The 12706-nt window shown below is 47.1% G+C and overlaps 1 protein-coding gene and 1 pseudogene across 3 annotated transcripts; one reads left to right on the top strand and one right to left on the bottom strand.

Moving 5' to 3' along the window:
- The first annotated feature begins 5368 nt into the window (after positions 1 to 5368).
- Positions 5369 to 6877, top strand: LOC119356283 (annotated as a pseudogene).
- Positions 6878 to 7291: 414 nt separating this feature from the next.
- LOC119356282 (plant intracellular Ras-group-related LRR protein 1-like) lies at positions 7292 to 11067 on the bottom strand. Of its 3 annotated transcripts, none has more exons than XM_037623226.1 (4): positions 10830 to 11067; positions 9211 to 9490; positions 8469 to 8638; positions 7292 to 8285 (listed from the first exon to the last, which is right to left on the bottom strand). In XM_037623226.1, the coding sequence occupies exons 2-4, from the start codon at positions 9442 to 9444 to the stop codon at positions 7592 to 7594; spliced, it is 1098 nt and encodes a 365-aa protein (XP_037479123.1). In that variant the 5' UTR covers positions 9445 to 9490; positions 10830 to 11067; the 3' UTR covers positions 7292 to 7591. The 3 variants fall into 3 exon arrangements, with proteins under 3 accessions (XP_037479123.1, XP_037479122.1, XP_037479124.1); XM_037623225.1 differs by having other exon boundaries at positions 10825 to 11066; XM_037623227.1 differs by lacking the exon at positions 10830 to 11067 and adding an exon at positions 10106 to 10603.
- Positions 11068 to 12706: the final 1639 nt, after the last annotated feature.

The raw sequence follows: 12706 nt of genomic DNA, 5'->3' as shown, positions 1-12706 counted from the left end.
CCGGCCCTGACGCCGGCCACCTCGCCGGCCCTGACACCGGCCACCTCGCCGGCCCTAACATCGGCCTCCTCGCCGGCTCCGACGCCGGCCACCTCGCTGGCCCTGACGCCGGCTCGACGCCGGCCACCTCGTCGGCTTCGACGCCGGCAACCTCGTCGGCCCTGAGGCCGGCCTCCTCGCCGGCTCCGACACCGGCCGCCTTGCCAGTGGCTCCGACGGCGCCGGCTGGCCCAGTTACACGGGCTCGTACCGGCGTTCATCGTCCGAGCCTCCGATACTCGAGCGACGAGTATGTCCTCGCAGCCTCCACCGCGGAGCCGTCGCCTCTTCCCGCGTCCGCTCGCGCCGCCCTCCGTGATCCTCACTGGCTTGCGGCGATGCAGGAAGAGTTCGATGCTCTTCTACGGAACCGCACCTGGACACTGGTTCCCCGGCCTCCTCGCGCCAACGTCATCACCGGCAAGTGGGTCTTTCGCCATAAGACCCGCTCGGATGATACTCTCGAGCGCTACAAGGCTCGCTGGGTGGTCCGTGGTTTCCGCCAGCGCGCTGGAGTGGACTTCACTGAGACGTTTGCCCCGGTTGTAAACCGGGCACGATCCGCACCGTCCTCCAGCTTGCCGTGTCCTGCGATGGGCCCGTTCACCAGATGGATGTCTCCAACGCCTTTCTCCATTGCCATCTTGAGGAGCAGGTGTATTGTGAGCAACCCACCTATTTCGTCGACGCCTCACTTCCTGGCCATGTGTCTGCTGTCCCGCTCTCTTTACGGGCTCAAGCAGGCACCCCGCGCCTGGTACCAGCGGATCGCCGGGTTTCTTCAGACACTAGGCTTCAGCGTCACTCGCTCGGACGCCTCACTGTTTGTCTATCGCCACGGTGACACGACTGCATATTTGCTTCTTTACGTCGATGACATCATCCTGACGGCCTCCTCCGCAGCTCTTCTTCAGCAGATTACTCTCCGGCTGCGTGATGAGTTTGCCATTAAGGACTTGGGTGCTCTACATTATTTCCTTGGCATTGAGGTCGTTCGGCGCCCGGATGGTTTCTTTCTTCATCAGCAGAAGTATGCACATGAGCTTCTTGAGCGTGCTGGCATGCTCAACTGTCACCCCGTTGCTACTCCTGTTGACACGAAGGCCAAGGTCTCTGCTCTTGAGGGCTCGCCTACGTCGGATGCTCCTTTCTACCAGTCTATCATCGGCGCTCTTCAGTATTTGACTCTCATCAGACCGGATATTCAGTATGCTGTTCAGTGGGTGTGTCTCCACATACACGCCCCTCGTGGCTCCCATTTGACTCTTGTGAAGCGGATCCTTCGTTACATCCGCGGCACGATGACCCTCGGATTGACACTCACGGCGTCTACTTCTTTGGAGATGGTGGCCTACTCCGATGCAGACTGGGCTGACTGCCCTGATACTTGTCGGTCCACCTCCGGCTACTGCGTCTACCTTGGTCCTTCACTCGTCTAGTGGTCGTCCAAGCGACAACCCACGGTTTCGCGCTCCAGCGCGGAGGCTAAGTACCGAGCTGTGGCCAACGTTGTTGCCGAGTGCACCTGGCTACGACAGTTACTTCAGGAGCTGCATCACGACGTCTCCCAGGCTACGATTGTCTACCGCGACAACGTTTCTGCGGTGTACCTCTCCGCCAACTCCGTTCATCATCGCCGGACCAAACACATTGAGCTGGACATTCACTTTGTGCGCGAGCAGGTGGCTCTTGGACGTATTCGGGTTCTCCATGTGCCGACTGCACAACAGTTCGCCGATGTCATGACGAAGGGACTGCCGACTTCTACCTTCGAGGAGTTCCGTTCCAGTCTTTGCGTCACTGGTGCCGCTTCGACTGCCGGGGGGGGTGTTGAGTATATTGTGTGCGTGTATATTTGTGTGTAGGGCCCACCTCCTGTTTTCTTTGTATAGTTGAGGTTGTGGCCCACCTCTGTACTTATATATACGTGTCTGGTGCACCGATCAATACATCGAGATTGCATAGCCCATAACTTATCCTTCTACATATAGCTCTCTACAACAAGATGCAATGTAGCATCTCAAAGAGAGCCCGTAGTGGACTTGTCAGCAGGGAGTCATTGCTTCGGCTCATAAGTAACTTGTTTATAGTTTGTTTGTATCGTAGGCGTCATCTGATAAATTTAGGTCCCTCACCTTCGGCTGCCATCTTGGCACTGAGAGGTGGGGGGACCTCAGATCTTCAAGGCATCTATGTTCTTCCTGCACATCTAGTGATCGTCATACTTCTATGAGAATAAATTTCTTCTCGTTCTTTTGGCGATGTCATGCGGTTAGAGAGTTTTCCGTCCTTGCAGATCTGATGAGTTTATGTTGATATGTCAAGGTTTTTTCTGTTGGTTTGGTTCTTTATGAAGGTGAATTTTTTTTCATCGACACCATAGCGAAGATATAGTAATTCAACGACCTGCGCTTCTAGGGGATCAACCCCTGTCCAAGTACGATCAAGGCTTCTTATCTTTTTGGATGAGCGACTCTAGGCGCTTTCAAAAACAATTATCGGTAATGTTCTTGCAGGTGAAAGAGTGACAAACGTCGTTCCTCCAGTCCAATTACAGCCCCTTTACCGAAATCTTTGCAATATTTCTTCAAGCAGAGATAGATACCGTGAAGAAGGTTTTTTCAAGAGATTTCACTGTAATTCTTTTCATAGGCGTTAGTTTGTATTTTCTTGGATCTTAGGTCCAATTTAGTGTACCTGTAATTGTTATGAGTAAGAATAAAGTAACAAGTGTTAAAGAAAAGAGTTAGTCTGTATCCAACAGCATGTGGATTTTGAGCAATAAAACTTCGTGGTACCCTAAAAAAGTAGTTTGTTCGCTTCGATTTTTCCATTTTGTTTTCACACTTTTTTTGTGGTCTTAGTTCAAATTTAAACTAAAACCATGACAAGAATTATGAAATGGAGGAAGTATTTCAGAAACTATGCAACATATTTTTTCTAAATGTTCACCGCAAATTAAAATGTCCTTGCAGTGTAACAATTTTTTGGTGCATTATTTTCGAAAACATTGTGACATATTCAGACGTTCAAAAATATGATCATGGCAATCTAAATATATATTCATGAAAATGAACAAAAAAATTCACGTTGTTTTAAAATATTCATATGGTTCAAAATTTGGTTTAGCACATTTATAAAAATGTTCACACATTTTAAAATATGTTTCATGACAGTTTTTTTAAAATCATAAATTTAAAAAATTTGTCAACTCAGTTTTACAAAAACTTTCATGACATATAAAAGAATGTTTGTGCTATTGTAAAACAATGTTGCAATATATAATAAAATGTTTGCACATTTAGAAAAATATTGATGACACTTTTGAAAAATGTTCAAACATGTGTTTGTAAATGTTCACCATGTATTAAAAGAAATTTAATTCTAATTTTGCAAATGTTTAACATGTACTGTGATAAAGGATCTACGTATATGTGAAAAATGTACAACCTATACACATAAATTGTTCAACGTGTGCGAACCAACCTGTGGTTCGATGGTTAGAGGGACAGTGGTATCCCCAGTCCACCAGGGTTCAAGTCCCGGTGCTCGCATTATTCCTGAATTTATTTTAGGATTTCTGGCGATGCGCTTTCAGTGGGAGAAGACGTTTCTGTCGACGACGAGGCGCCTACGATGAGTGTATGCGCGTATGTATGAGCGCTTGCATCTGTACTGTGTTTAAAAATATATATTTGTTCAACACGTATTTTTAAAAATTGACCCGTATTTGGAAAATAAAAAAAAGAAAGAAAACCAATAAAAAAAAGGAATGAATTAAAGAATCCCGAAACTAAACCATAAGAGAAAACCAAAAAGAACAATTGCACGAAAGGTCCTAAAAACGGCCCAACCCAGCTTTACGGAAGCTTCCCATAAATTGCTTCTTGAGTCGACCCACTTCAATGCTCGAGCAATTGAAATTCCTAGGGAGTTGTACGTTTGTGCATTGATTAGATTGTTCATTTTTTGAAGCTGCAGATGCATGCCACATTTGCAAAAGACCCCGCTGTATGCTAAACATCCCGAGCGCCTTCCCTAATGTGAAAGAAATCTAAAACTATTATAGCCTTGACTATAGCCTTGCACAACGCAAGAACACTTCCTGAGCATCCCCGTAAAAACATTTAAATATGATGTAACATTTCAATCACACTTGCACAACCAAAGTTTGGGCATGCAACACATCCCTGTTCATTGAAATGTTCCGCAAAGATACAATATGAAACTGAACACAATCAACAAATGAGAATAACATATACAACAATGAGATTCACAAACATTCATTTTTTGAAATACACATCCATAATCATTGCAACATATGTTGGAACCTTCACAGTGGATAAGGACACGAAAGTGCTCTTTTGATCCCGAGCTCATATGCTCCCGCATGAATAGTAAAATAAAAAATAGTTAAAAAATTAAAAAAAAACTGATTTTTTTGTGATAGAAATTGATGAATGTTCTAACTACGTGCAAAATTTCAGGTTGAAATGATATTCGTGTAGGTCTGGGCAAACAAAATTGATGCTCCAAAATGCTTCCAAGAATAGTCTTTTTGGACCATTGATTTTATTTTTTTGCCCAGACCTCCACGAATGTCATTTCAACTTGAAATTTTACACGCAATTAGAGAATTTATCAATGTTCATCACAAAAAAAAAATCAGATTTTTTTAAGTTTTCACTATTTTTTTTCAATTTTACTGTTCGTGCGGGAGTATATGAGCTCGGGATCAAATACTCCATGTCCATAAGGACACATGTTTTTGTGCACCGGCCTTTGGTGATTCAGGCTCGCTTGAACCCTTCGAAGCTAGACAAGTTGACCCCAAACTCATTGCCCTCAACCCACCATCTTTCATGTGCTCGAGAACTCAGTAAACTTCCGTATCGAGCTTCGGTCTCCACGGAGGATATGGGAGTGAGATCTGTAAGCTTGATGCAAGGCTACGTGAGAGAGTGCGAGAGAGGGTGAGGCTCGAGCACCCATAGAAGTGAAGTAGACAGTCAGTCTCCGTCACAGGATTTCCATGCCGACCTTCTAAATAGAGCAAATAGGATGGATACATGATGAAAAACACACCAAAGAAGTTGAAAAATGGAAGGCATTTGTTTAGAGGATGAGCGAGTAGTCTGGGCACTGGAGTTCTGTTCAAAAACCTTATACGACCGAGAAAGAACGACACAACATGTTGGAATCTAATAAACTGCTCTATTGGGTGAAGGGAATCATTTCTCTAGAAAAATATATAGCTGAAGAAAAAGAGAATATGAAAAGGAGAACAAGGAAAACAAAGAAGAAAAACAAGTGGACTTGTAGCAAAACAAACCACAGGCAGAAAACTGAGGACCATGTTGTCCCTCCTGCCTCTTCGCTTGCCGTCCCCCGTAGCCAGCACGCTCCCAGGCGCCGCCTACCTCCTCCCCGGCCTCGCCAGGATTCCCATCCTCCGAACCCCACCGCGAGCCAGCATGAGCGCGGCCGCCTCCACGCCGGACGCAGTCCCGTCTCCCGCCGCCGCCGCCGCCGCTGTCGGCGAGGAAGCGAGGAAGGAGGCCGAGGACGTGGTGGTGCAGTACGTGGTGCTGCGGCGCGACCTGGCGGACGCGTGGCCGCTGGGGAGCGTGGTGGCAGGGGTGCCACGCCGCCGTGGCCGCCGTCTGGGCGCACCGCGACCACCCGGACACCGCCGCCTACTGCGCGCCCGGCAACCTCGACAGCATGCACAAGGCATGTTCGACCTTTTGCCCCACCCGAACTCGCGCCCGTTGTTTGCCACTTCTCTCCCCTTATCTTCAGCGTCCGCATTTCGCTATTAAACAAATATGAATCTGCATCGCACCTCCCTCGAACAATAGTAGGCATTCGCATTTTTTTTCCACATAGGTTTGCTGGCTGATTAGCTCATGAAGCCATTCATTCATCTGCATTGCACCGTGATATTGTGATAGGGGCTGTGGAGGCTTTGACATCATATAATAAATACATTGTGTTCTTGTAGTTCCAGTTTGGAGGTGCTTCCTGTGACTTGAACATCGAAACTAGAAAGCCATGAATGCCGTAAACAAGGAGATGGTTCTGTGTACTCCCCTGAACTCGGGTACAATTACTGTATCTGAGACGATGCTTGTGATGACACAAGGTGGTTCTAGTATGTCCAGCCCACACAATAAGTTTGGAAACCCCAAGTGGAATTCTCTGTTATGCTGGTGCTTAATTTTGTTTGGCTTAGATATTCCTGCACAAAGGAATTGAGCACGAATTTTTTAAATTCAGTACTTCTACCCTTCATTCCATTCTTCTTGCTACGGCCTGACTGGGCTATTATATAGTTTCATGTTCATTAATCCTTGTTTTGATCTGGGAACTTTTTGCAATCAGGTAACATTGGAGGTGAAAGGGGAGACACAGCTGAAGAACTTGGCTGAGAAACTGGAAGCAGCTGGTGTACGGCACAAGCTGTGGATAGAGCAGCCCGAGAACATCCCGACTTGCATAGCCACAGCACCCTGCCCAAAGTCGCAGGTAGCTTCGTTCTTTAGGAAGCTAAAACTTTGCAAATGACTGAAGAGTAATACCTATCCAGGTTGCTGGTCTTGGTTGTTATGGGATGACATTAGTAGCTTTGCTGCATTGAGGTCACACATTTTAGTCCCATGTTATTGGTGATACCTGTTTCAGTCTTTCATCAACTGATTGTTCCTGTTTAAGAAATGGATGTGCTCGTATTGGCATGACAAATAATAGTGAATCGATGAGTTTTGTGTTGGATCCAACTGCTTGGCACCGTACTGATTGATTCTGTTCCAGCAATGAGTATACTGGGTTGGATATAGTGATGAGTCAGAATTTACGTCTTCAGTCTTTGATGATCTGGTGAATTTTTAGCCAGCATGTTTTTTTTTTCTGAGGAGCCTGCATGGAGGTTACTCCTCTACTGTCTTGAGTGTTGAATGCTCAAAGGTAATAACGAAGGGAAGACATCAATGCAGGTGTTTTGGTAAGTAAATTGCGCACTCATATACTATATGCACAAAGCAGTTCTTATCAAGCTTAAATTGCACTGATGACAATCATTCCAGGATCGTGATTAGAAAATGTCATTTTCTGTTGAGTAAAGTGAGTTGTAATATTGGACCGTGTTTTCATTTAAAATACTACTGTATTAAAAATTTAAAACTTGTGTTGACCAAACTGAGCTGGAAATAGTCCAAACCTCAAACTTTATGTTCATTCAACACATAAAGGATTGCATTCCAAACCTCAAGCTTTATGTTCATTCAACATATAAAGGATTACAATTTCACTCAAAATCCACTGCACTTACAAAAGCATCTGTAAGACTGTAACGAGTAAACAAAAATACAGAAGGAAAGTAAAAGCGCTCTTCTTTGTTTCTATGTACATCAATGCCCTATTGTACTACTACACACTACTGTATATATATATACCTCTTCAGACATATGTACACACCTGCAGAAACAGCAGCACCTAGGAGCATTTCCTCTGAATACTTGAAGGATCAAACCACTTACAAAGTGGACCACCCTTAATGATGCTTGGGCGAATCTCTCCGTGGCGAGAAGAGCCGTCGTGGCGAAAGCATGGAGAGGAACCCCGGAGATGCGGAGCCGTTGAGTGAGTGGTAATCCGACATCGAGAAGCCCTCAGAGTTGTCGTGGGCACTCTTGCGTCCGGGAGTCATCCGCCCGGAGAAGGTGTTGTACTTGACCATCCTGGGCAGCCACCCCTTCTTCTTCTTGGCGTTGACGCCGGTGCCGTTCATCCTGGAGCTGAGGTAGGTACGCATGGCGTCAAGGCTCTGCTCGACGATGTCCATAGGCGGGCAGACGAGCGGGTTCCCGACGGCGCTGAACTTGTTGAGCTTGGCTAGGCAGCCCATGGAGTCTGGGAGCACGGAGATGGAGTTGTAGCTGATGTCAAGCTCCCGGAGCGAGGTGAGGAGCCCCAGGCCGTAGGGCAGCTCCCTAAGGAAGTGGAAGTTCTGGCTGACGTTGAGCACCTCGAGGTTGACGAGGTTCTCGAGGCCCTCGGGGAGGGCGCGGATGCAGTTGAGGCGCGCGTCCAGGGCCCGCAGCGCCGTCATGTGGGACGTGGAGAAGGGGAGGCTGGTGAGCTTGTTGGAGTTGACGGAGAGCCTCCGGAGGCTGTGGAGCTCGAAGCCCAGCGTGTCCGGCAGCCGCGTCAGCTGGTTGAAGTTGGCGTTCAGCTCCTCCAGCGCACTGCACCCATGCCAACGTCACACAGGTTAGTCAAAGGCATTCCTAGTTGTGCTCGGTGGTTTTCTTTATTTATAAAGCGGGGCGAAAGCCTTTTTCGGTAAAAGCATTCCTAATTTTCCTACCCTAGTAGCTTATGGGTGTTGTTGGCGAGTGAGCGAGAATTGCGGGTGGCAGCGCGCTTACCGGCACTCCTCGATGGTGGCGGGAAGGGACTGGAGCAGGTTGCCGGAGACGTTGAGGACCCGGAGCTTGGAGAGGCAGCCGATGGAGTTGGGCAGCGACTTGAGCTGGTTGGAGCGCACGTCCAGCACCACCACGTTCAGCAGCCGCGCGATCATTGACTCTGGAATGCTCTGCAGTTTTTAAAACACATCGTGTCAGGACGTGAGCCTGTGACGATCGAAGCGGCATATCCCCAGGAAAAATGCTTCAGGATGTAGACACCATGATACTCTTTGCCCCTGAGTCGACAAGGGCCGTGAGAAGGGACATCGTGGAAGAAGATAGTAAAAGATTGCCATGGGTGATACTATATGGCAGTGCTGGAGCATATACTAGTCGTCCAGTTGAGTACGTGACTAGGCTTCATGTATTAATAATCGGCCTTGCTTATCTTATCATCATATATGGTAGAAGAAAAATGACACCGCCGTTTGTAGATACGTTCTTGCTAGTTATCCATTCAAAACGGACGGAGCAAGAGACAAGGATGAGCGTTTCAGAAGACAAAACGATGGAGGCAAACTGACAAGAAAAAGTCTATACTAGACGATGGAGGCAAACTGACAAGAAAAAGTCTAATAACCGGTAGTACTCCTTTTCTTCGCATCAGGTCTATACTAGACGATTGTTCAAAAACAAGTGATTAGCAGAATTGTCGACGAAGGACGTAAAAGATAGTCGTGACACAAGAAAAATAACATACCTCGAGATTGTTGTTGGAGAGGTCCAAGGTGGTGATGTGGCCAAGGGACATGGTGAGGTGCGGGATAGTGTCCATGGACAGGCCGCTCATGTCGAGCTTCTTCTCCTTGACCTCCTGCTCATGCTCTCCATGCTGCAACCCTCCTCCTGCGCCTGCCCCGAACGGCACGACGTTGGCATGCCCGTGCCCATGCCCATGCCCATGCCTTGATCTCCTCTCTGCCATGTCCCTCATGCTACTGGCTTCTCCCACGTCTGGTGCGTCGATGTATCAATTTAAACTGCAAAGAGATTGTGCCGTTGGTAACATATCAGATCAAGGAGACTTCTGACACACCAGCGATTAGTATAATTAAGCCAAAGGTGTACGTTGAACAGTATGCGAGTAATTAAAGATTGACACACACATGAGGCATGAGGGGGAGACCTGTACCAACAAGGAAGCACAAGGACGGCCAGCATTAACTGCATGTTGCAATCAGAAATGCCGACTAGTGCTACCGCTAAGTCCAGTCATCGCAAATATAGGGGAAATAATACTTTCTGGTGTGGCTTAAGTTAAGTCTAGCTAGTCATCGCAAATATAGAGGAAATAATACTTTCTGGTGTGGCTTTAGCTAAGTCTAGCTAGTCATCGCAAATATAGAGGAAATAATACTTTCTGGTGTGGCTTTAGCTAAGTCTAGCTAGTCATCGCAAATATAGAGGAAATAATACTTTCTGGTGTGGCTTAAGTTAAGTCTAGTCATTGCAAACATAGAGGAAATAAGTACTTTCTGGTGTGGCTTAAGAAGAAGGAAAAAGGGTTGGTGGGTGATACGTAGCGCAAGTGGCACACTGGTGGTGATAGAAAAGGGGTTTTCTCTAACTGTAGCCAGTGTTTGTTGCTAGGCAACCTCAAGCTGCATCTAACGTTGCGAGCCCATCGGTCGTGCGCCGTGTTCTCCTGCAGTTTCATGGTGAGAGCACACACTCAATTTCGCAAAGAAGAAGAAAACGGAATGAACAAATGAGGCTGAGGTGAATCACTCTCATCGTGCCTACATCGATCGCCAACGAGAGCGTTGAAACCCAACTAACGGACCAAGCTAACCAATGAAAAGTTAATAACATGCTCCTTGATTCCTTCTGTATGCTGTTTTTTTTCCCTAGCAGAAGTTCCAAAACTTAGCTATCAAAAGCAAGAAAATGCATGGTGATTGTCAACAAATAGATTAACCAAGTGAAAAGAGTGGAAGAAGATTGATTTCTCAAAGTAGTACTTGTGGGTTAACGGAAACCGCGGTGAGCGACCACCTCCCCAAAAGAGGTTGTTGACCACAAGAGTATTCTCGGAAGAAAGCGAGTTGAGGCAGTACGTAACACAGGGTGAGAAGCTTGTCACAATCTGCTCTCTTCCTCTCAGAAGAACAAATTGAGATCGCAGGTAAAGAACAACAAATTGAGATAGAAGAAAAGTGCAAGAACAATCCAGTATGCAGAGAAGAGAGAGAGAGAGAGAGAGAGGAAAACTAGAACAAGAGCGGTTCTGGCTGGAGCAGATCGATCGATGCATATGCATGCCAGCAAAACCCCATCAAATCAACCAAGATCGAAGCATGAATAAAACTCTCACCTCACCTGAAGGCGGTGTTAGTTCCTGCCGAGAAGGAGTCTGCAAGCTGCAACAAGTAAGGCAGCAGCAGCAGACGCAGCTGCAGTTGGAGGCGAAGAGAGAGGGAGGGAGCTGGAGAGGAGGAGATGGGCAAGGCGAGGCGAGGTGAGGTGAGGAAGGTGCTGACCCTTACAAGCATAGGCTTTGGCATATAAGTAGCGGGAGGTGGAGAGGTGAGGGACGGGGAGGCAACCGATCTAGCGGAGGGCTGACCCTGCGAACCCTCTCCACACCCTGCAGCGTCCATGCTTGTGTGTGTGACTGGCTAGCTTGCTTAATTATCTAAGCTAGGATCTGATTTATTTTTCCTTTGTAGAGAAAAGATGGCTGAAAGTACTAGTGCGAGTGACTCCAAGTCTCGGCCGACCCGGTACGGCCGTACGTACGTACTATACGTCTATACGTACACATCTCATCTCCCTCCTCTCTCTCTCTGCATATTATTTGCCAGTTTGGGCAGCTGCTTAATTTTGGAAGGTCAAGCGCATCGGATAACGGAAGAGGAAGGGAGATGGAAGATGCCATGCCACAGCGGGCCAATGGGGGTTACATCTCCATCAGAAGTTCATCGGGACTGCTAAACGTACAGCTAGCTAGCACGACTATGATGAGTATGGATACGCGAGTCTTGAGATGTGATAGTAGGTGCAAATGGATAATCCCTCGTTTTCAAGTTTCAAGGTCTACATGCATTTCCTAGTCAACCTTGTTTGCAAATCTGGAAAACAAATATTGACCAAAAATACAAAGTAGGGGCCGGATGCGTGTAAACTTTTGTAAAGAAAACTATGATCGTTTAGTTGAAAATAGAAGTGAAGATGTGTCTTTGGCGGATCTTTGTGGAATTCATTTGTGTTGGAAATACGAGCAATTTACCAAATAATTTTACTAACGGAAATGCTAGATAAAGCATCAATAATATAGCAGAGATAAAGTAAGTCATGCAATCTGACAGAGAGAAGGTAAATAGCATCTGCATATATGAACTTAAACTGAACACATCTAGAATAGACACTAGATCAAGTTGCATATATGAAGTAGAACCTAACATATGTAGGGCAGATACTAGAACAAGGAACTGTGGCAGGACCTCTAACAGAAAGAGCAAGAACACGTACGGGACAACAGCGGCAACAGTAGCACTGGACTTGGGGTCGGTGTCCTCGCCAGCCATGTCGTTGAGGAGGTTGTCGACGTCGGGGAAGAAGTCATTGTCGGGGAAGTAGTCATAGGAGTCCGGGGCGTCCGTGACGAAGAAGTCAGTAGTCGCGCAAAGCGCTCCCCAAAAACCTTATCACCCTTCTCCCGTACATGACTCAAAGAGGTGCGGTTTCGGAGGCCTACTGTCCCGACCCGCGGTGCACGCTGCAAGCCGGGATGGGGAAAAACATAGCAGCAGCGCAGTGCTCAGAAACTTGGTGGTGAAAGGGAGATGATCTTTTGGTGCATCTCTCTGGGAGGAGCGACCTTCTTAATAGGCACAGGAGAAGAAGGCGAGAGGGCAGCGACGGGAGATGAAACGAAAAGAGGGAGGTGAAGTGAACAGCCAGCAGCCGAAGGGATGCGCCGTTCGCATTCAGTCTCCACTATAGCAAAAATCTTTTGAACTTCCATGTGACCTTTCGTATACCAGTCATGCGTGGCAAAAATTTAGACATCGTCTCGGCCCATTCCCGCAACCCGCGGCGCTTGTGGCGAGGCAGGCGGCGGAGGAGGAGCGCATGTGAATGTCTCTCTTATTCTCATGCTCATACATGCGGGGAAACATCCTCCCTTATAAGGAGGTCTAACTCCCACCAAACTAGCAATGTGGGACTAAACTTTAGTTCCACCTCTTTCCTTG

This window comes from Triticum dicoccoides, chromosome 2A (assembly GCF_002162155.2).
Source record: "Triticum dicoccoides isolate Atlit2015 ecotype Zavitan chromosome 2A, WEW_v2.0, whole genome shotgun sequence".
In the NCBI taxonomy this organism is placed as follows: domain Eukaryota; kingdom Viridiplantae; phylum Streptophyta; class Magnoliopsida; order Poales; family Poaceae; genus Triticum; species Triticum dicoccoides.
Note: the sequence above shows the minus strand (reverse complement) of the source record. Positions and strands in the feature narration are given on the sequence as shown.